The sequence below is a fragment of the Quercus lobata genome, chromosome 8 (genome assembly GCF_001633185.2).
Source record: "Quercus lobata isolate SW786 chromosome 8, ValleyOak3.0 Primary Assembly, whole genome shotgun sequence".
In the NCBI taxonomy this organism is placed as follows: domain Eukaryota; kingdom Viridiplantae; phylum Streptophyta; class Magnoliopsida; order Fagales; family Fagaceae; genus Quercus; species Quercus lobata.
This window is the reverse complement of record NC_044911.1, coordinates 37965611-37990957: the sequence shown is the minus strand read 5'-3', so window position 1 is coordinate 37990957 and position 25347 is coordinate 37965611. Positions and strand designations below refer to the sequence as shown.

The 25347-nt window shown below is 34.7% G+C and overlaps 1 protein-coding gene and 1 pseudogene across 1 annotated transcript; both read left to right on the top strand.

Moving 5' to 3' along the window:
• The first annotated feature begins 10264 nt into the window (after nt 1–10264).
• Nucleotides 10265–12814, top strand: LOC115958600 ((R,S)-reticuline 7-O-methyltransferase-like). The gene is made up of 2 exons (XM_031077027.1): nt 10265–11054; nt 12515–12814. The coding sequence occupies exons 1-2, from the start codon at nt 10290–10292 to the stop codon at nt 12812–12814; spliced, it is 1065 nt and encodes a 354-aa protein (XP_030932887.1). The 5' UTR covers nt 10265–10289.
• A 1631-nt stretch (nt 12815–14445) lies between these two features.
• Nucleotides 14446–16358, top strand: LOC115956834 (annotated as a pseudogene).
• Nucleotides 16359–25347: the final 8989 nt, after the last annotated feature.

The window sequence follows — 25347 nt, the reverse complement described above, 5'->3', positions numbered from 1 at the left end:
TAGTGACAAATTTATAGTAAGAGAGAAGGGATAAGAAGAGACAAATAAAAGAAGATGAAGAGAAAGATGAATAGCAATATTAAAGTAGAGGGTAGTGGAGAGATAAAAAGGTAAGAGAAGAAGAAAGGTTGAAGAAAGTGTAAATATTTAAAAAATAAGTGAATGTAAAAAAAATTATAGAAAAATTGGAAATAAAAAAGAAATATATATATATATATATATATAGATGTTAAAACCGACATAAATAAATATGTAAAGTCAATAATCTATTTATATATATTTGTAAAAAAAAAAATAGGAATAAATAATAAATAATAATTATGTAGCGAATGATGTGGCGATGAGGTGGCGCAACAGGAGTTCAGCAGCAATAAATATCACGCTTCAGCTTTTAGTAATATATAGATATAGATTCCAATGGGAAAATAAAGGAGCAAGAATTTAAATTCCAATTAATTGCCTTGTACCAAAAAATGAAGGAGACCTGGGTTTATTAGCTGCTGGACCAAGGAACATAGCTTTGCTTGCTAAGCTTAATTGGAGATTATATGGGGAAAATGACCAAGCCTGGGCTAGAGTTCTTCGAAGCAAGTGTGCAACTCCCTATAAACCCTGCTCACGGACCAGCTGGTTTGGCATTAAGAAGGGTGAAGAAATTTTGTAAAAGGCTCTAAGTGGTTAATTGGTTCAATAGTCATTTAAATAAATGTATTACATATTTATAGTAAAAATCTAGAAACCATTAGTATTAGACTAATACGTATACTTTTGAAGTGAGGATGAATCTTTGAAGTGAACCTTCCGGCCTACATGTGATGATATCCATATTTAGTAATACACTTTTATTCGAGGATATCAATATTTAGCATTTTCTTTAAATAGTTAGTGAATTTAACATTTTAATTTTATTCCTGATGAGATTTGATGTGTATTTTACAAAAAAAGAGATTTAACGTATGCAGATAGATAATATTTTGACTCTTGACTTTGAAGTACTAGATGATCAAAGCCCTGTTAAAATGTAATTTGCAATTGACAAGTGGCTCCATATGTGTCAAAGAAAGAAGCAACTAAAATCTAATGGTCCGTTTGGATTGAGGGAGAGGGAGGGAGAGTAGAGTAGAGTAGAGTAGAGTAAATTTAAAACAAAATTAGCTTATTTTTAGCCAACTCTACTCTATTCCCCTCTACTCCCCCCCCCCCCTTCCCCTTCCCCCTCCATCCAAACAAGCCATAAGTGTCAACAAATGAAGAATCCAGCACCAAGCAAGCATGCAAATAGACACCTTATGGACAAGTGTCAATTAAAAAGAAATGAAGCAAACTTCTGTGGTATTCTTGAAGCTTGTAGTCATCCTAAACTCCTAACACATCTATATATAGATGTGAGTTGTAAATGAAGTTGTAACATCTGAAAAAGAAATAAAAATTGCAATGAAATAGAGTTTCAGCAATACTCTGTTTTTTTTCATATCTAGTGTAACAGCAACTTAAATACTAAATTCTACTCCTAGCCATATTGTTCTAAACTTGTACCCAACAATTTGGTATCAGAGCACCAGCCCCTTTTGTCCTAGAATTATAAACCAGACAACCATAAACCATGGCAGCAAGTACAAGTACAACGATCTTCCACTATGCCCAAAACATTGTTCCCATCTTCACCGGTGAGAGCTATGATTTTTGGAGCACACAAATGAAGACACTCTTCATCTCACAAGATTTGTGGGATTTAATTGAAGAAGGCTATGAACAGCCAGAAGATTTGTCAACTTTGGCAGCAGCAAAGCTAAAGGAGTACAAGCAAAACTATTTTCCCTAGAATTTCTAGTGCAACTAAATCTAAAGAAGCATGGGAAATTTTGAAAAAGCAATTTAGTGGCTATGATAAAGTAATTTCTATTAAACTACAAAATCTTTGGAGAGAATTTGATAACTTGCAAATGGAAGAAAATGAAACTGTGCAAGAATTTTTCTCTAAAGTTTCAGCAATAATAAATCAAATTAGAGGCTATGGAGATAATGTAAATGATCAAAAATTATAGAGAAAATACTAAGAAGTTTGTCAATAAAATTTGAACATGTGGTTGCTACAATTGAAGAAGCTAAAGATTTATCAAAACTCATGAGCTTTGTGGATCTCTTGAAGCACATGAAAATGGATGGGTAGATTTTCTACTCAATCTTTTGAATAAGTGCCCGTTTGTTTCGGCTTTTTTAGCCCAAAAAGCGCGTTTTGAAAAAAGCTCAACCAACTTTTGCGTTTGGTAAACTCAAAACGCAACTTTTTTATAAAAGTTGCATTTTGAGCATTGAGAAAAAACTGAGAACAAACGCGGAAGGGATTATGTGCCCGTTTGTTTCAGCTTTTTGAGCCCAAAAAGCGCGTTTTGAAAAAAGCTCAACCAACTTTTGCGTTTGGTAAACTCAAAACGCAACTTTTTTTATAAAAGTTGCGTTTTGAGCATTGAGAAAAAACTGAGAACAAATGCGGAAGGGATTATGGACCCTTAGGGGTCCATAAATGAAAACGCGCTATGCGCGTTTTGTATATTACCGTTGCAAACCTGAAAAATACCGAAATACCCATCAGTTCTCTCACGCCCTCATCTCATCTGTGTCTTTTTTCTTCGTCTTCTTCCTTTTCGTCTTCCTCTGCTTCTTCACCGGTCTACCCCCACAATCAACAAAACCCATTTCAACCTTTGATATTCCGAACACAGAATCAACAAAACCAAACCAAAAATAACTCAAAATCAACACAAAAACAACTTAAAATCAACTCAAATCCGGAAAACCCATCCCAAACCCAACTCAAAATCAACCCAAAATCCATAGAAAAAAAAAACCCAAAATCCCAAAATCCTTATGTTTCAATCATCTTCATCTTCATCTTCGTCATCATCATCATCATCATCTTCTTCTCTGGAGTGTGAAAAAAAAAGAATAAAGGATGAGTTCTGGCGTTGGTTCCGATGGTTCCGATGTGTTCCGATTTGAAGTGCTAAGAGGAAAAAAAAAAAAAGAAAAGAAGAAGAAGCAGAGCTATGTTCTGGACCGAAGTGCTAAGAGGAAAAAAGAAAAAGAAAAGAAGAAGAAGCAGAGCTGTGTTCTGGACCGAAGTGCTAAGAGGCAAAAAAGAAAAAAGAAAAGAAAGAGAGCTGGGAATGTTCTGGACTGAAGATGGTAGAGGAAAGAAGGAAAAAGGAAAAGAAAAGAGTGTGGTTACGTGGGTGGATGAGAAAAAAAGAGGAGAAAAAAAAAAGGAAGTAGAGCCACGTGTGTGGAGAGAAAAAAAAGGGAGAAAAAGAAATTATATCATAATATTTTCACAATATTTTTACAATAAATTTTAAGGTAGGCTATTATTAGCTAATATTGGTGAGAAAAAAATAATTTTTTTAGAAAGAGAAAAAAATAATTTTAATAGTATGTTAAAATTAAAATTACTATCAATTTTTATCACAATATTTTTACAATACTTTCACAATAAATCTTAAGTGGTAGGTTATTATTAGCTAATATTGGTAAGAAAAAAATAATTTTTTTAGAAAGAGAAAAATTGATTTAAGTATGATGAAGTAATTGATTTAAGTATGAAACAAACTCACATAAAAAAAAAAAAAAAGTATGAAATAAATTCCCTTATATATACATTGTCCTTTTTGGTCATTTAACCCTCAAAAAGCCACTTTTATAAGTGCTAGCCAAACACTTAGCTTTTTCATTATGCACTTTTTAACAGCTTTTACCAAACACTCAGTTTTTTGAAACTCCACTTTTTCATTATGCACTTTTACAAAACTCCACTTTTTCATTATGCACTTTTTCAAAAAGCTGAACCAAACTCACCCTAAGCATTTCAATCTAAAGTGAAAAGTATAGACAATAAAAACACAAAAAATGAACAAGGAAATAAAGCCAGCAGTTCCTCCCAACAAAGGAATCAAACTGGAGGAGGACGAGGAAAACATAATTTTAGAGGTCAAGGCAGAGGAAAAAGAAGTTTTTCAAGCCAAAGAAAATTTTCTATTAACTCAATGCATAATCTGTGAAAAATCTGGACATGAGTCCAAAAATTGCTATTTTCGATGCACTGAGTGTAAAATCCCAAATCACTCTCAAAGAGAGTATTGGTAAAAAGATGATAAAAGTGCTAAAGAAGAACATCATGTCAACTTCACTAAGGAGGTTGAAAATGCACATGTGTTTTTCTCATGTATGTTTGTACAACAAGAACCAAGAAGTACATGGTATCTGGATAGTGCTTGCAGTAATCATATGATAGGAAGCAAAGAATTTTTCGTGAGTCTTGATCAAGGCTACACATCCAAAGTGAAGCTTGGAGATGGAAAATTTCATGACATCAAAGGAAAAGGTGTAGTAGCTGTTGAATCAAAAGGAGGTAACTCTAAACTTAGGGCAAATTATAGAATACCCACATGTGGTTTGACTCGAATTTAAATTGCCTACATGTGGTTTAAAATTTGGTACTTTGTCCACCTAAGATAAACTCCATTAAGATTCCGTAACCCACCCATCACTTTCTCCGTTAAAACGTAAAAAACATAACAAAATCAAAGAAAAGAAGATCAAAAAGTGGCATTTGTAAAATTTTAGAAATTTGGCTCAAAACTTTAATAGAACAAGATAAACTCTACAAATTATGAGTCGAATACAATTAAGAGTAAAACAAAAAAACATAGACCATTTGTATATACAACAACTCTGTAGCTAGATCAAGCAAAATTAAAAACAAGACAAGAAATCAAGCCCCACAACCCTACTGTGAGAAGATAAGAAATCGCAGTTGGAAAATAAGAAAACAAACCCAGTTTTAAGAAACACCAGTATTCAAAGGAAAACGGCAAACCCATCTCTACTGTTACTCTATCATAGACTTCTTCAAAATTTAGACAAACCATTCAAAACTCTTTGCAAGAAAATTAAAACCAACAATAAAATTAAAAATAAAAATAAAAAAGAAATCAAAGAGAAGCAAATTGCAGAGAACCACTGTTTCTAATTTTGTCACCACATCTCTCATCATCTTCATCTTCTTCTCTTCTCAAAGATATCCCAAATTGCAAAACCCTAAAACAACCCTCCCCAATTTCCACTCCCAATGCCCCTGTTTCTTCATTGCCTTTAGACACACCCCTTGTCCTCCTTTGTCAATTCACCTCCCTTGCCCATGGTAGTTCAGCTGTGGCCCGTGGGTTTGGTGGTGTTACAGTTGCCCTAGGTTGGTGACTTTATCTTGATAATCGGTGTTGGGTGGAGCTCAGCTGTGGGTTTGGATTGTGGAAGATGGAGGAGAGAAAACCGTAGAGAGAAAGAGAGACTGAAGGATTGGAGAGAGGTGATAAAGAGTTAGGAAAAGAGAGAGAGAGAGAGAGAGAGTAGTGATTCTAGTATAGATTAATGTTCTTTTTATTTCTTTCTTGAATACCAAAAACGTTGTTAAAGTAGCTATTTTGAGTCTTTGACGGTACAAGTTAATCTTTGAGAAAATTTTGTAATCTATTGAAGTTCTTGAGCCAAGTTTCTATATTTTTACAAACACCACTTTTTGATCTTCTTTTCTTTGATTTTGTTATGTTTTAACAGAAAAAGTAACGAGGTTGGTTATGGAACCCTAACAGAGCTTACTTCAAGTGGGCAAAGTGTCAAATTTTAAACTACAGATAGACAACTTAAATTTAGATCAAACCACAGGTGGGTAATCTGTAATTTGTCCCTAAACTTATCTATGATGTGCATTTTGTTCCTGGTTTAGTCGCAAATCTTTTAAGTCTTGGACAACTATTAAGGAAAGGCTACAAAATAAATTTTGATGATAATGAAGGGACAATCATAGATAAGAAGAATAATTCTAAAGTGGCAAAAGTAAAAATGAATTCTAAAAATGTTTTTCCTCTCACTATGCCACTAGCTGAGAATTTTGCCTTCAAGACTGAAAAAATAGATGAAGCATATTTGTGGCATTTAAGATAGGGACATTTAAATTACAATGGCCTCAAATTACCAGAGGATAAAAATATGGTCCAAGGATTGCCTCCTATTGCTAAGCTAAATCAAGTTTGTGAAGGTTGTATTTATGGAAAAATGCATAGGCTTCCGTTTCCAAAAACTGCATGGAGAGCCCGAGCACCACTTGAATTGATGCATGCTGATATTTGTGGACCAACAAGAACCCCATCATTCAATGATAATAGATACTATACTAGAATGATGTGGGTCTATTTTCTTAAACAAAAATCAGAGGCTTTTAATGTTTTTCTTTAGTTTAAAGCTTTTGTAGAGAAACAAAGTGGCAGAAAAATGAAGACTCTTAGAACATATCATGGTGGAGAATTTATTTATGAACCTTTCCAAAAATATTGCAAAGAGCAAGGCATTCAAAGACAACTCACAGTTCGTCATACTCCACAACAAAATGGCGAGGCAGAACACAAAAACCATACAATTGTGGAAATGACATGAAGCATGTTAAAATGGAAAGGGCTATCAAATAATTTGTGGGCTGAAGTAGTTAACATTGCTGTTTATATCTTAAATAGGTCTCCTACAAAGGCCGTTCTGAACAAGACTCCTTATCAAGCTTGGCATGGACAGAAACCTTAAGTCCATCTACTAAAAGTGTTTGGATGTGTTGCTTATGCTCATATTCTAAAACAAGAAAGAGAAAAGTTTGATGAAAAAGGAGAAAAGAAAATCTTTGTCGGCTACAAGAATGAATCAAAAGGCTACCGCATTTACAATCCTAAAACAAACAAGATGGTGATTTCTTGTGATGCTATTTTTGATGAATCAGCAACATGGAATTGGGAAAGCGATTCCAATCAAGGGCTTAAGATGTTAGAGATTATTGAACCAGTGACAAATCAAGAAGGTTCAAGTTCTCAATCAACTCCAAGTGCAAGTCCAAGCCATAGCCCATCAACAAGAGCAAGTCCATCAATTAGAACATCTTTAAAGTTTGAAACTCCACCAAGAAAAGTACGTTCTCTCAAAGAAATTTATGAATCATCTAATGTAGCATTTTTTGCATGTGAGCCTCAAAATTTTGAAGAAGTAGCTAAAGAAGAAGTTTGGATAAAAGCAATGGATGATGAAATTGCAACTATTGAAAAGAATAACACATGGGAACTTGTTGATCAGCCTGAAAAGAAAGAAGTAATCAGGCTAAAATGGGTCTATAAGACCAAGTACAAAGAAGATGGTTCAATTCAAAAGCACAAGGCTCGATTAGTGGCAAAAGGTTACTCACAACAACTGGGTCTTTTGCACTAGTTGCTCGCATGGAAACTATCAGAACTGTCCTAGCCATAGCAGCCCAAATGGAGCTACAAGTGTTAGGACATATTTGACTCAATGTTAGGAATATATGTCAACATTTTATGTAATTGGCTAATCCTTTGACAAAACACACTTTACTTGTAATTAGGTAGATCTAGGATTTGTTTAATGCTTCAAGAAACAAGGTTTCAAGTTCAAGTGTTAAAGCCTACAAATTTGTCCAAGAATTAAGTGAGAAAGTGCAAGATTTTAAAGCTCGACAGCTAGCATCTATCGAGGTTTAAAAGTTGTTTCAGCCCGTGGCTTGACAGCTAGCTCGATAGATGGCTATCTATCAAGGTTTATGAAATTCAGTTTTTCAGAACTGATTTCAATCTAATCCGTGGGTATATGTTTGGGCTTTCTTTTCTCACAACCCTAAACATATATAAGGATTATTTTGAGGGCTGTAAAAGGATACAAAAGTTACATAAGAGCACAATTCCATAAGTGTGAAGAAGAGTGTGACCGGAAACTTAGTTTGCTCTAGTTCTTCTTTCTCTTGAAGAAGCTGCTGTGTTTTGTACACCGTAAGGTTTTGTGACCAAGCAACTTCATGATCTTCATTGTGTGATGAACTGAAGAACTTTGCAGCCAACATCCTTCTCAAGTTGGTGATCAAGTCGCGTACTGGGATTTGCGCAATTGGTTAGTCACGTACTGGGAGTCGTGCATTGAAAATGAGAGATTGTCAATACAGAACAAGTCCAATTGGGTATGGAGGTAAGGGTTCAACTGTAGGTTAGTAGAAGGTACTGGGATTCCTTTACTTGTAACTGCTTGTTTTGATAATAGTGGATTCTCGGGAGTGGTGACCTTAAAATCATCCGGTGGGGTTTTTGCCATGTAGGTTTTCTCCATTCATGAACAAATCACCGTGTCAATTTATTTTTTGCTGTATACTTAGTTTAATTGGTGATTTGTTTGTGTTGCCACGTACATTGCATGTTAATTTGATTAATTAATAAACTTGGCTTAGTAATCAATTAATTCATCACAAGGGGTCAATACATTCTTGGCCTATCAACAAGTTTTCCAGTTTGATGTAAAAGCAGCATTCTTAAATGGAGAACTCGAAGAAGAGGTATATGTGGAACAACCTCCAAGCTATGTGCAGAAAGGAAAAGAAGACAAGGTCTATCGTACCAAAAAGGCCTTATATGGACTAAAGTAAGGGCCGCAAGCATGGAATAGTAAAATTGACTCATGTTTTCAGCAAAATGGATTCCAAAGAAGTCCAAGTGAACCATCACTATATGTCAAGAAAAAAGGTATAAAAGATTTTCTTTTAATTTGTTTATATGTTGATGATCTTATTTATGCAGGTACAAACCCAGAGATGGTTGCAGAATTTAAAGGAACAATGATGAAAGAATAAGAAATGACAGACTTAGGTTCCATGAAATATTTTCTAGGGATCCAAGTATGTCATTGCAAAGGAGAAATATTTATTTCTTAAGAAAAATATCTTGAAGATCTACTCAAAAGGTTCCAAATGAACAGCTGCAAACTAGTATCCACCCCAATGGCATTCAATGAGAAATTGCATTCAGACGATGGCGTAGAAAAAGTTGATTGATGCTAGAAATTATCGAAGTTTGGTTGGAAGCTTAATTTATTTAACAAACACAAGGCCAAATATTGAGCAACCAGTCAGTCTTATTTCCAGATTCATGAATGAACCAAGCAAAATCCACCTCACAGTAGCAAAAAGAATTCTACGCTACCTAAATGGTACAAAGAAACTTGGCATAAAATATAGCGCAGAAAAAGTTGATGCTAGAAATCATCGAAGTTTGGTTGGAAGCTTAATTTATTTAACAAACACAAGGCCAAATATTGAGCAACCAGTCAGTCTTATTTTCAGATTCATGAATGAACCAAGCAAAATCCACCTCACAACAGAAAAAAGAATTCTACGCTACCTAAATGGTACAAAGAAACTTGGCATCAAATATGTGAAAGAAAAAGACAGCACGCTAGTGGGATATACAAATAGCAACTGGGTAGGTTCAATTGATAATTGTAAGAGCACTTATGGTTACTTATTTTGCCTAGGTACAAAACCAATTTCTTGATCCTCAAAGAAGCAGAAAACGATTGCATTATCATCAGCCGAAGCCGAATACATAGTAGTAATAGATGCAGCATGTGAAGCTGTATGGCTAAGAAGAATTCTTTTAGACATGCAACAGAGTGAAGAGATGCCAACCATCATCTACTGTGACTACATGTCAGCCATTGCTATGACCAAAAATCCGGTGTTTCACAGTAGAACAAAGCACATTGAACTCTGCCATCACTTCATCAGAAAATTGGTGCAAGAAGAAGAAATACAGCTCAACTTTGTCAACAAAAATGAGCAACTAGCAGATGTTTTTACAAAAGTTGGTACTTCCGAAAAATTGGAAGAGTTCAAGAAAAATGTGAGAATTACAAATTAAGAGGAGGTGTTAAAATGTAATTTGTAATTGAAGTGTGGCTCCCTATGTGTCAAAGAAGAAGCAACTGAAATCTAAGTGTCAATAAATGAAGAATCCAGCACCAAGCAAGTATGCAAGTAGACACCTCATGGACAAATGTCAATTAAAGAGAAATGAAGCAAACTTCTGTAGTATTCTTGAAGCTTGTAGTCATCCTAAACTCCTAACACATCTATAGATAGATGTGAGTTGTAAATGAAGTTGTAACATCCGTAAAAAGAAATAAAAATTGCAATGAAATAGAGTTTCAGCAATAGATTTTCTGCAATACTCTGTTTTTTTTCGTATCTAGCATAACAGCAACTTAAATACTAAATTCTACTCCTAGCCATATTGTTCTAAACTTGCACCCAACAAGCCCTTCAGAAAATTATATAAGGCTCTCACCACCTCTGTTCCACTTCATTTGCAAGAGAGAGAGAGAGAGAGAGAGAGAGAGAGAGAGAGAGAGAGAGAGAGTTGAGAATGGGGACAAAAGAAGCTGAAGCAGAGCTACAACTACAAGGGCAAGCTGATATATGGAAATACATGTTTAGCTTTATAGACACCAAGGCTGTGAAATGCGCTGTTGAGCTTCGCATACCTGACATTATAAACATGCATGGTGAACCAATAACCTTATCCCAGATAGTTGCTGGTATTCCTGATGCACACTCCCCAGATATCAGCTACCTCGCACTTGTCATGAGATTGCTAGTCCGCAGAAAGATCTTCGCCGCACATCAGACATCAGAAGGTGGAGAAACTAAGTACGGCCTGACCCACTCATCAAGATGGCTATTGCATGATTCCAAGGTGACCCTAGCTCCTATGCTAATCATGGAGGACCATCCTTGGCTAATGATACCATGGCACTATTTTGGCCAATGTGTCAAAGAAGGTGGCCTAGCCTTTGAGAAGGCTCATGGGCGTATGATTTGGGACTATGCCTCCGTAAATCCTGAATTCAACAAGTTGTTCAATGATGGCATGGCTTGTACGGTCAATATTGTGATGAATACTTTTGTCTGTGAGTATAAAGATGGTCTTGGTTCTGTGGCATCATTAGTGGATGTGGGAGGTGGAACTGGTACTGCCATAGCTGAGATTGTGAAATCCAATCCACACATCAAAGGCATCAACTTTGATCTACCACATGTTGTTTCTACGGCAACCATTTATGATGGAGTCACACATGTTGGAGGTGACATGTTTCAAGCCATTCCAAATGCTGATGCAATTTTCATGAAGGTACGCTTATAGGGATATTTTTTAAGGGTTTCACTAATGTGTGTTCTTAGGTATACGTAAACCATTTTATGAAATTTTTTATGAAAAATGAAAAAATAATTAATTATTTTGACAATTTTTTTAATTCTTTATAAAAATTTTTCCAAAATGAATGGGTAAAATGAATGGTTAATGTATAGGTATACATTAACTGAACCTTTTTAAAGTTGTGTGTTTTTGTTTTGTTTTCTTTAAGCCATCATTATTATTATTGTTTTCCTTTGCTTACACTGGTGGCACTGGGATTATTATTATTATTTTAGGATAGGCATTAAAAAAATTAAATAGAAAATTAGAGATTTTTTTTTTTTTTTTTGGGAATGGGTTGAAGTAATCATTGAATTATTAAAGGATTTTTTTTTTTTTTTTGAAATGCCTAAAAATGGGCTTTTATTAAATATTTTGTGGTTGTTTGGCCTAATATGGTTGTTGTTTAGATTATTTTTGCTGTTATGTTGGCTAATTTTTATGTGTAACTTTATGTCTATGATAATTTCATAATAATTTTACGACAAATTCTACGTGACAAGTTTTTTATGGGTAAAAAAGTGATGTCAATTATGTAGATGATATTAAAAATATACATTATTTTAAATTAATAATTTGATATGATATTATATTATGTAATGAAAACTTAAGTATATTTATTTTATATATAATAACTTTAGTGTTAACCTCGAAATGGAACGTCAAAATAGATTGGTATCAAAATATCTCATTTCAATAGATAAACTAGAATAGCCTTCAGAATAGAATTGATAGCTTTGTGCCTATTAAGAGTTAATAACTGGGATGACAATTTGTCCTTGCCCTATCCCACCATGCTCTATTAGTGTTAAAGACTTAGTTTGTATTACTAATATTTAAATGCATGAATATTGAGACTTTTTGTTTTATTGTGATATTGTTAGTTTGTCATGTTTGGCTACAGTTGCTACCTCATGTTACTACTTCTCAAAAACTATATAATATATTATATTATTGGGCATTATACAAATTATTTTGTTGTTACTATTCTATGTTAATTCTTTTTAACTCAAGCCCCCATTTCCCAGGGCTAAATAGAAAAAAGAAAAAGAAATGAAGAGAAAAGAAAAAGAGATGGTGGAATAGAATGCATAGAAAATATGGCCGATGTTTCCAAAGACTCTTTAGTTGAAATTTTATCTTTACAATGAATAACTAGTTTATAGCACATTTTTATACATGAAAGCATTCAACAATACTGATGATGAGGTGAACTTATCTAGGTGAGTGGGATGGTCATCTTAGCTTTCATATTGAGTATTATAAATGGACCGCTTGGTACTAAAATTAAGAAAATTAAAATGAACAGTTGAACAAAAATATACTAAAATTAGAAGTTGATTTGTATTGGATTTGGTTTCTAATTGTGACATTGCCACTTCTGAATTATGCAGTGGATCATGCACGATTGGGACGACGAAAGTTGTGTCAAGATTTTGAAAAATTGCCAAAAAGCAATTCCGAAAGAGACTGGAAAAGTTATTATTGTAGATGTTGTGCTACAGCCAGAGGGTAATGCTATATTTGATGACACAGGTATAGCATTTGATTTGCTTATGATTGCACATGTCTCAGGTGGCAAGGAAAGGACTGAATTTGAGTGGAAGAAAGTATTGGAAGAAGGAGGCTTTCCTCGCTACAATATCATCAAAATTCCAGCTTTACCATATATTATTGAGGCGTTCCCTAAGTGATATGACAATGATGTAGTCGTTGTTATTGTAATTTCAACATTACATATTCTTTTAATAAGTTGTTAAGAACTTGAATGGCATAGTTATTGAGGCATACCCTAAGTGATATGGTTATGATGTAGTCATTATTGTTTTTGTAATATCACCAGTTGCTAACCTGTACTATGCATAACCTGTACTATGCATGGAAAAGTTGGACCAATAAATTGTTAATCTATATTACAGAGAGAACAAGCATTTATTTAATTTTTGATAGATCTCATTACAAGGCCAAAGTTCCATGAATACATGCTCAAATCCTAATTGATACGGCTAATCTACTTAATTGGTCTTGCAACTACTTATGCCCGTTGGCATAATTACCTCCAACTTTCTTATAACCTACTAATTAGTCACATGCACTAATCCTAGTCTGTTACACTACTTATCTAACTGAAATTAATATGAAATAATCCCCTACATGCTACTATACTCATCAGGACACGTGCCTAACTACGTACCTTGTAGTTACAATAAGTATTACATCAATTTACACATGCAACCTATCATCTATCATTACAGTAGTAGTCTGCAATTGCACTTTAGATGCACACACCTCCATAGCACTTCAGCAGCACAACAACACACACAATATTAAGCAGTAACTCAAAATATTACATTTATGTATATTTAGTCACATGACTTATTTTATAGTTATATGATTTGTTTAAATTTTAAATAATAATGAACCATGTAATTTAAGTCACGTAGATGATTTTATAAACTATCATATAATAGGTGAGAAAATATTCCTTCAATTTATTTATAAAAAAAAAACTTTGTACAAATACCCTATTAAGAACTTATTTATTTATTTATTTTTTGTATGTTGTTTTAACTGTTAAATTTTTCTCAATATATATATATATATATATATATTCCAATGACAATCGGACAATGACAATTTATATTCCATAGATGATAATGATCATCAATTTGTTTAGCATATTCTTTTGCTGGGTGTTAAGCATCAGACTGGCAATATTTAGAGAAGAAATGCTTGGAGAGCCACATGTGCATCGTCATTCACGAATTACATTGAATCAGTAAATTCTCGTTAAATAATTAACAAAAATTAATCCATTTCAGAAAGAGTGATCCTTGTCTTATATCATAATAAAAACGTGTACTAAAATAAAATAAAATAAAAACCCTAGCTAGTAACAGGATCAAATACTTTTATTAAATACAACCTAGTTGAAGATAATCGAATCTATAGGATTGTATCTCTATCATAAAGGATCTAAGAGTACCATTGACAAAGGAAAAGTTCTAAGAGTACCCTTGACAAAGGAAAAGTTTTAGCAACATATTAATTGCAACTTACTTTGACACAGCTTCTACACGTGTCAAATGAAAATTAAATTACTTTGTATCAAATATAGTAATCGATGGACCATATATAAATGATGGAATCCAAACACAAAAGAACACGTTAACAAATTGTGGCAAAGTGTGGTTGTAAAAGAATTGATTAACAAACTTCTTCCAAACCTCTCCTACTTTCACTCATTCAGCAAATTATACCCACCTTCACCCCCTTCAGGTTCATTTCACATTTCATGAGAGAGAGAGAGAGAGAGAGAGAGAGAATGGGGCCAAAGGAAGCTGAAGCAGAGCTACAAGCGCAAGCTGATATATGGAAATACATGTTGAGCTATGTAGACTCCATGGCAGTGAAATGTACTGTGGAGCTCCGCATAGCTGACATTATAAACATGCATGGTTGTCCAATTACATCATTACAGATAGTAGCTGATATTCCCGATGCACTCTCTTTAAATGTCAGCTATCTCAAACGCCTCATGAGATTGCTAGTCCGCAGAAAGATCTTCACCGAACATCATCCATCAGAAGGTGGAGACACTAAATACGGCATGACCCACTTATCAAGATGGCTATTGCAAGGTTCACAGATGAGCCTAGCTCCTATGCTACTCAAGGAGACCCATCCTAGGCTAACGACCTCCTGGCACACTATTAGCCATTGTATCAAAGGCGGTGGCATATGCTTTGAGAAGATTAATGGGCGTGAGATTTGGGACTTTGCTTCTGAAAATCCTGAATTCAACAAGTTGTTCATTGATGCCATGGCTTGTACGGCCAGGATTATGATGAATACTATTCTCTCTTGAGTATAAACATGGGTTTGATTCTGTGGGATCATTGGTGGATGTGGGAGGTGGGATAGGTAGTGGGCTAGCTGAGATTGTGAAATCCTATCCACACATCAAAGGTATCAACTTTGATCTACCACATGTTGCTGCTACGGCACCCATTTTTGATGGAATCACACATGTTGAAGGTGACATGTTTCACTCCATTCCAAATGCTGACGCAATTTTCATGAAGGTATGTACATGTATAAGAGATTCATGTCTTTTTTTTCTTTTTCTTGATAAGCCATTTTTTTTTATTGTTTTTTTCCTTTGCTCACTAAGAAAAATTAAACCTTGCATGATAATTGTGTGTGTATATATATATATATATATTTTTTTTTTTTTTTTGACAATTCGATAGTTGAGTGATGAGAGACTTGAACCTTAGATGTCTTTATTCAAATTACCAAAAAAAAATATGTTAATTAAGTTATAAGGCTCTTTGCTTGCACAATTGTTGTCTACGATAAATCATAAAAAAATGTTGTTGCTACGGCACCCATTTATGATGGAATCACACACGTTGGAGGTGACACGTTTCATGCCATTCCAAATGTATATGTATATGTACAGAGTAATGCTAGGATACCAACTTTGATATAACTTTGTGCCACAATTCACTACATGGCGAGTTGTGGCATAAAGATGGTGTCCTCAGCATTACTCGTATGTATAAGAGATTCAACTCTTTTCTTCTTCTTTTTGATAAGCCATTTTTTTTTTAAAATTTTATTTTATTGTTGTTTTCCTTTGCTCACTAAGAAAAATTAAACCTTGCATGATAATTGTGTGTGTGTATTTTTCTTTTACAATTCAATAGTTGAGTGATGATAGACTTGAACCTTAGATGTCTTTAGTCGAATCACAAAAGAAATGTTAATTAAGTTATAAGGCTTTTTGCTTGCATGATTGTTGTCTACTATAAATCACAAAAAAATGTTAATTAAGCTATAAGACCTTTGTATGATTTTTTTAACTCACAGTGAGTCCAATATGCATCTAGGATAAAGTTCTTAGAAACTAGCATGTATAGTTAGATAAATTCTCGCAATACGTTAGAATAAGCCAATACTTTGGGTGAGTATTGGTCATTTGGGAGAGAGAGAGAGAGAGAACCAATGCTTCGGATGAGTGGAAGTCTATGTTAGGCTTGAAGAAATTTGGATGATCAAATCAAATCTTTAGCATTTACTGAAACCAAAATGTAAGGTTGAATTTATTCAATCATGTGTTTGCTTTATTTCATGCCAAATTTGTTTGTATTTTAGCAATTAGATACCTTGTATTTTGGTGGGAATTATGTAAAGGTTGTGTGTGAGAAGAGCGTGAAGAATTCAAGTGTGTGAGCATTCAGAGGATTCTCGCGACTAGATCTTGCGAGTGACTCGCGACTGGCGACTCACCAAAATGCCACACGTGTGAAACATGTAGGAAGCTGAAGGGTCACGACAACTGGAGCACTATAAGACAAAAAACGAAAGTCTAGCCTGACAATTATCTCGCGACTCATCCCAGTAGCGAGTGAGTCGCCAAATTCCTCTATCTCACCCTCTCCATTGACATACCCTTGAGAGGTTTATTAGCCAAATCCTTATCTCACCATACCCATATCAGTGAGGAGGTAATTTGGTGCTTAGGATGCAATTTGGAGATGACCAATTTATTTGGTTGATGCAATGGGTTTATTGCGGGATCTAAAAAGCTAAAAAAGACACAGTTAGGCTTAACCTTGTTGGAGCAAGAAGCTTGGAGGACTCAGGTGCATTGGACAGATTAGGCTTAGAGGGTCTATTGCTATTCGTGCATCCCAACTTTATTCTTTAGTGGATCATTTTACCAATTATATGGCAACTTTGAAGAAGTAAACAAAAAGTTAATAGTTTTCATTTTCTATTATTACATTAGTATATATAGTTATGGATATAGATTAGAACATGAGACATATTTAAACCTCTAAATAGGGCTATCCATGTGTTGGTTTGGGTTGACCTTGTGCCCAATCTGCAACTGACCTAATCAAATTGGGTGGAGAAGATCTAGACACATCGTTGACCACAAATAACCATAGGTTGAGTCAGATCGGACTTGAGTGGGTAACGATCGGCTTCAATTTCGACCAAAATACAAAGATCAAACACTAGAGTTTGATTCCTAAATAACAAAATCTACAAATCTACAAACCCAAAGAATGGATCTACAAATCCAAAGAACAAAAACACCAATAGACACCAATTTCACATATAATCATATCTGAGAGAAGGAATAGAGACATTGAACCTGAGAGACATAGAGGCAAATTAGTGATGGAGACGAGTTAGTGATGTTAGTGATGGAAATGATGGAGTGAATTGGTGACTCTCAACTATTTCCTTGTAGAATTGAGTTCTAGGGGAGGAAGATACTTATCCCATCAGGGGTTTCTTCCTCCTTTTTTAAGGAATAAGTGGGTTCTTTGCTGGAGGATACTGTTTTAATAGGTCATTAGGCATTTAATATAATGTTTGTCTAGTAAGTACAACCATTTAATGCGGAGGGGTTTGTTGCCAATTTTAGTTGCTACCTTCTCTTGTTCCTTGGCTATCTTTTTTCACTAGTCTTGTTGTTATCCTTATCCTTCCTAGTGATGACCCGGTTCCTCTACTACATTCCAAGGAAGGGAGATACCTCAGTGGGTTACACCTTCTTCTCTCCAGTGCTTGAGCTCTACAGTCCCTTTCTTTTCATCTTGTGATCTTACTGGGCTTGGCCTAGTGTTCCCTTTGTCCCCTTTTTTCTTCTCTATTTTGATGGGCCTTAGGCCTTTAGGCTTGTGATGCCATCCTATCCCCCCACATGAAACATGGCAGAAACAAGAATGCACAAGTTTGATAATTGCCTAATTAAAAAACGGTTACCAGCGTAGATGTTAACAATGATTTTGAACTTGATCTTCATTCCATTTTGGTTTCTACTTTAGCTCTCCACTTCTCTTTGCAAATACCACAGACTTGTTCTTCAAGAAGTAAACCCAAATCTTTCTGGAATAATCATCAATGAAATTCATAAAATATTGAGCTCCACCTTTAGAGACCACTTTCATCAGTCCCTAGATATCAGAGTGTACAAAATCTAATATACCCTCTGTCTTGTGCGTGGCTGTTTTGAATTGCATCCTACACTGCTTTCCCATGACACAGTATGAAATCTAACTTACATGACTTAGCTCTAGACAACCAATTTCATTTTTGCAATTCCCTTATACCACACTCACTCATAAGCCCTAGTCGCATATGCCACGGGAGTGTATCATCTTACTCAAATTCAGTAATTGTAGCAGCTCCACCAATAATAATATTGCCGAACAGCTTGTAGGTATTACCTTCTACTTTCTGCCCCTTCACCACAACCATAACACCCCTTGACACCTTTATTAACCCATTCTTAGACTTATAGCAATAGCCATTAAAGTCTAGGGTTCCCAATGAAATTAAATTCTTTTTCACATATGGAACATGTCATACCTCTCCTAATGTCTTCACCACATTATCGAACATCTTTATCTTAATTTTTCCTATTCAAACAATTTTGCAAGCAACATTGTTGCCCATTAGAACAAGATTGCAATTAATTGACTTGTAAGTGTCAAACCAATCTCTGTGAGGAGCCATGTGAAAAGAACATGCTAAATCCAAAATCCAAGAATTGATCAACAAGTTGGCACTAGATAAAACATAAAGCATATCTCCATATGAATCTAAATCTACTGCCACAACAGTTGCAGATCTTAAGGACCCTTCCTTGTCTTTGTCCTTGCCTCCTTTCCACTCTAGATAGTCTCACTTAATATGCCATTTCTTTTGGCATTTATAGCACTTCACTGTCTTGCTTTTGGATTTGGATCTACTATGTCCCCTAGTAGAATTGTGATCTCTATCTTTCTTCCTTCCATGATCTTGATTACCCTTTACCATAAGCCCTTCACCAGAACTTTCACTTGAATTCTGTTTCTGTTGGTAGTGATCCCACAAGACTCTTAAGATCTCTTCAAATTTCAAAATCTCTTTCTCCCAAAGTAGGGTTGTAACTAAATACTTGTAGGAAGCTAGGAGATATGACAAAGGCATCATTGCCTTGTTTTTATCATTGAATTTTATTTCGATCCGCAACAAATCATTGATAATTTTATTGAACATATGGTTATGCTGAGCCAAATCTACACCCTCTGCCATCTTAAGCTCGTATAGTTTTCACTTAAGATTTAGTTTATTTATGAGGGATTTGGACAAATATTGGCTCTCCAAATTCAACCATACAATCACAATTAACACATCATCCATGACATCATACATAAGCTCATCTACCAGACATAGTCGAATTGAACTTACCGCCTTCATATCGAGTTCTTCCCATTCGACATATGTCATTGATGAAGCGTGAGTTCGTCAGTCAGAGTGGGTAGATGGAACCAATCTCCAGTTTGTGTGAATGTATCCTCAAAGATGGTCACCGGTGTGGTGTCTGCCACAACATCTCCGATGCCAAAGTCAGTACCAGGGAACTCTTTGTAAGTTAAAACAAAATCGTACAATAACAGTGAATTTATCTTAGTATATTTCTTACCTCGTGTTGATGTTGTGAGGGTCTTTATATATGTTTTTGTAGCTTCTGACCATTGGGGCAGTTATGGTGGCCTTAATATCCCTCTTGGTAAAGTTTGATGCTTTGTAATGTGGCTTCAATGTGCTCCAACGGTTTATACAGCTGGCCCTGTAACCGCTCCAGGTATAATTGGCTGCATTGAATGGCTTGGTTTCCACTACAACAAAAGTGGACTATGGTGACGAAACCTTTCGTCACAATATATCCTTATTTCGTCACCGAATACATATGGTGACGAAATGGTGACGAAACAGCATTCGTCACCTAAGCTCCGTCACAGAATGTATTGGTGACGAAAATGTTTCGTCACCGATAAAAAATGATAGGTGATGAAAAACTTTCATCACCTAATATTTTCGTCACTAAACCTTATTTTTAGTGACGGAATATTTCGTCACCAAATGTACTTTTTTTTCCAATTTCAATAGATTAGGTGACGAAGTTTTGCATCACCGATCTTTTTTTTTTTTTTTTTTTTTATAATTTCAATAGATCAAGTGACGAATTATTTCGTCACCAATTTTATTTTTTTATTAATATTTTTTACATTTACTTGCCATTACATTAACTTATTCATTTCTAACCAAATCTATAAAAAAAACATCCATACAATCTAAAAATGCAATAAAGATGTTCACAAAGTAATTACAACCATTTATATACAAATGATGTCTTAGCTTCCAAACTTTACAGAAAATTATTTGAGTTCAAGTAGTCCCACAAAAACTATATTTTTGCCACCAATCCTATATCTGCACAAGTATAAAGGAAAATACATTAATAAAAAACTAGACTGCAAACCTATATCCCTAATAAGATGTACTACAACAAAAAAAAGATTATCATTAGTAAGACAATGGAAAAAATGTCCACAGTACCCAATAACAAAGTAGACAAAATAATCATAATACAACATCATATGAAGCCAAACTATCAAAGAAAGAAGACCCACAACATTCTCATCAAATAAAAACCCAACCCACATTACAAACCATGGAGAAATCATAAAGAATGCAGAAAAATCACAATTTAAAACAAAACAAATAAAGTGAAATCCAAAACAAAAACTCAGCCACCATCATAAACACAAACCCAACCATCACAACAAATAAAAAATCTAGCCAACACTAATTTTTTAAAAAAAAAAAAAATAGCCACTACCATTAAACAAAAACCACAACAAAAAACACAGCTACCACCATTAACACAAAAATCCAACCACTACCATAAACAAAAAAACCACCACCACCATTAAACAAAAAACACAGCCACCACCATTAACACAAAACCCCAGCCACTACCATAAACAAAAAACCCGGCCATCACAATAAACAAAAAACTCAGCCACCACCATAAACAAAAAACCCACCATCACCATTAAACAAAAAATACAGCCACCACCATTAACACAAAAACTCAGCCACTGCCATAAACAAAAAACTCAACCATCACAATAAACAAAAATCTCACCACCAACATTAAACAAAAAAACTCAGCCACCACCATAAATAAAAAACATAGCCACCACCATTAATACAAAAATCCAGCCACTACCATAAACAAAAAACCCAGTCATCACAATAAACAAAAAACTCAGCCACCACCATAAACAAAAAACCCACCACCACTGTTAAACAAAAAGCACAGCCAGCACCATTAACACAAAATCCCAGCCACTATCATAAACAAAAAATCCAACCACCACCATTAAACAAAAAGTACAGCCACCACCATTAACACAAAAACCCAGCCATTGCCATAGTAAAAAAAAACCCACCATTTTTTTTTTTTTTTTTGAGAAACAAAAACCCACCATTAATAAAGGATTAGCTCTGCAATACAAAAAAAAAAAAAAAAAAAGGTGGGGAAATATGACAGAGAGAGAGAGAAGGAGAAATAAAATTTATGAGTGATTTGGGGATTTAGGGTTACAATTTTTTACCCCAAAATAAAATTAAAAACTTTGGTGCCCAAAACACTGAAAGGGCGCTTAATTTTTATCCTCGGTGACGAAACCTTATTTCATCACCATAGACAATGGTACAGCCCGCCAAATAAAAACACAATGGCGCCATTTTATTTCATGAGCTATAGTGATGAAAACCTTATTTCGTCACCAACACGAATATCTTTAGTGATGAATTACTAATTTCATCACCGTAGTAAAATATTTTATCAAAATTGGTGACGAATTTTTGTATTCGTCACCAAATGTTATCATTTCGTGACGAATTTAATTTTTGTCACTAGATTTTGTCACTATAGTCCACTTTTGTTGTAGTGTTCCTTCGTCAATGATGGGGGTATTTGTTTAGCTCGTCTAAGAATGTCCTTGTCTGTGTCGTTGAGATCATTTAGGGGAGACGAATTCGTCAGTCATCTTATCTGGTTTCTTTGCTTTCCCATACAAAGCCTTCATCAAACCTTGTTGTACCAACATTGAATATGTCAACCTGGAACTTTGATACTAGTTGCTATGAAAAAATTGAGAAATAATCTGTTTAGATAAGGTTAAAGGGTAAAGAGAAGAGAAAATATGAAACAAGGAATTTATGTGATTTAGCAATATGCCTACATCCATGGGAAGCGACAGAATAAAGTTTCACTATAACTTTGGAGATTACAACAATAGCTTGAAGACACTCTCACAAACCCAAACCCCCAATACGCCCTTGGTTACCTCACCTTTTAAATTTTTTATTTTTTATTTTTTAATAACAATCCTTTGGTTTTCTCAAAAATAAATAGCGAACATCCTATTGTATTTAAACAAGAGTTGCAAGACACTCTAACTTCTATCTTTGGTGCACACATAGAAGAAGCTCTTTGCTATCTCAAGTCGGAGCTCTCTTCCTCCACCTTTATTTATAGCTAAAGGTCTAGTCGTATTTTTAGTAGTTTAGCACATGAAAATAATGCAAGACTTCTATTGACAAAGAAGTTAACAAATTGAGCCAAGAATCCATGCATCAAGACTTCTGTATTCCTTCACGCATGCTATTTGTGGATGCCAATCTTTGGTTTGGTTAAATATCAAGCCACACTTTCTGACATGGGCATGCTAACATTTAATGGCTTGTTGGCTTCTTGGCCATTCAAGCCATTCCAACATGTTTGTAGCTTGTGGTGGGTTGTTGGTGCAACTTCTTTGTTGGGGACTCGGATCCTCTCAATTTCTCTTTGATATGGAGAGTGTCCATTTCATGGACAGGATTGTTTTGAAATAAATCAAAGGTATAGAGTATGCAACCTCATTTAAACTTAACCCAACAACTTAACTCTAGAAACTTAAACGGTGAAAAGTAAACTAATGTTTAAAATTTTTTTTAAAAAAACCTTGTGTTAGTTTAAGTGTTAGAGTCTTGGAGGTAATGACTAATGAGTTTTTGTTCATTCACCATAAATTTAAACAAAAAACAGTCCTATTAATTGCATTTTTAATGAAACCATTGAGGGTAATTTTTAGAAAGCAAGTTCATCAGAAGCCATTTTAGAGCTGGAATCATTTATGTGACTGAAACTCTACCTGATAGGAAAATCAAGGATTTGATTCTACGGTTACTTTGGGCAACGTGTGTTGAAAGTCCCTCCTTCAAAAGGACTCTCCTTAGAAGTATAATGATCCGTCACAAGAAGGTAAATTGATTTACAACTAAAATCCTTTAGTCAGGGATTTAAACCACATTCTTTCATCTAGCTAATCACTGAACCTTCAGGTAGGGTTAGCTTTTAAAACTTGTAGAAGCTCTATCAGAATTGACAGTGACAACCTACTAATATTGATGATGCATAAAATCGTTAGTGAGTTGATTGTCTACACGTACGCTAATTAGGGTACCTGAAGAACAAAAGAACAAAGAACCTACAGAGAGCAATGGTAGGATGCTGGCCAAAAACTTTTTGAAAATTAAGTCACTGATAAAAGAAATCTCCAATAACCCCAAAGTGTGAGCTAGGAAATTTCATGTACCTTGGAGAAGAGGAGACTTGATGATGCTTATATATTGTAGAAGAGCTAACCAAGATCCCATGAATGTAGGATCTTTCTTCTTGTAGGAAAGATATGGAGTTAATGTCTCGAGATCTTAGGACTTTACTACCCATACTGAGAGGTGGTGTGCAAGTTCTTTATATATAAGGATGCATGAGTGGAGAACACACAAATGGTGTGAGACTAGTATCATCCATCATCGGTAGTGGGTAACCTGACAGGTGATACTATACCTGATGGTTGAGATGGATGGGAGGACGGAAGGCCCCTACATTGGCATTAGACTCGAAGGGCACTCTTATCCCAAAGGATCCTTCAAACCCGAAGGATCTAAGGAATCAAAAGAGCATTTACAACCCAAAGGGTAAAAGGAGTTAGAAAAATTCTCAGTCAAAATATTATCAAATATCAACCTGTCTATTACCCAAAAGAGTTAGAAAAATTCTCAGTCAAAATATTATCAAATATCAACCTGTCTATTACCCAAAAGTATATCCTTGGCTACATGATTGCCTTCTTGGAGAAGTAACTGTCCTATAAGAAAACTCTTGAGGGAATCTTTACCGATCTAGTTATTGTTCCAGATGTAAGTTCCACAATGTGTGATCTCTGTAGCTTACATAGGCCAGGGACTCAAGGTTAATTCAAAGAATGGGAATTGCCCTTTATTTTGGATCTAAGAACCACTTTCGACCCAATGCAGAGATCTTACAAATAAGACTATGAGTTTAGAGTTAGACTATTAGTTTTCATAATTTGTTTAGTTGATTCTTCCATCCTAGGTTAGATTCAAGTATGTTTAGATATGATTTTCAAAATAAAATATTTCCTTATCAATGCATGCCTAATTTTATTTTCAACATTTCCTTTACCAATATCTAACTTTATTTGTGCTTCAAATATGTTTCCTTCATTTCTTGACTTGATCTTTGAAAATATGCCCCCTTGTGTATTTCATTTAATGTAATAGACGCAGAATTAGGATAGAGTTCCCATTTATATTTTCATGATTCAAATATTAATAATTTTATAGAATTGGAGTCAAACAAAATCACAACAAATGTGGAAAATTAAACAAACTAATCGAAACATAATATTCTACTGACTTGGGTTCAAGATGCATACATAAACACATAGGCTGCGTGTGCATAAGGTATACGGGTATACAGGATATCGATGCATATGCACTATCACATCAAAACGAGGATATTTTGAATCCCCTCATATATTTTATTTAATGATTAACAAGTAAATCATACAAACATTCAAACAAACTACATTAAATAAGTGGATTATGTTTATCCTATTTATAAAAGAATGAAACTTGATAATCCCAACTTTTACACGGTAATTAGCTTCAAGAGAAGACTAGTGATGGTACCGCTAGCTTATTGCCTTTTATTGATACATATGATTAAGGTTGGCTCAACGGCTAGTTTAGTGTGCTTAATGTCAGGTTAGGGTGAGAGAAAGAATGTTAAAGCATACAAAAACATGATAATTATGTGAAAAAAAAAATTATAAAAAAAAAAAAAAAACACCATGAAGGCTAGGGTGTAAAACCACGGTTGGAGTATAGAAAGAATGCTTTGCTCCTAAGACTAATATTTGCTAAGAAAGAAGGTACAAGAATGTCTCTCTTCCTATTCCTATCCTCATGCTATTACTAGTACTCTAGCCACCCTTCTCGGCCTAATGAAGGCCAA

Coding starts and splice junctions, on each gene's coding strand:
- LOC115958600 (XM_031077027.1), top strand. CDS start 10,290: ATGGGGACAAAAGAAGCTGAAGCAGAGCTACAACTACAAGGGCAAGCT. Junction 11,055..12,514: donor CTGATGCAATTTTCATGAAG/GTACGCTTATAG, acceptor TGAATTATGCAG/TGGATCATGCACGATTGGGA.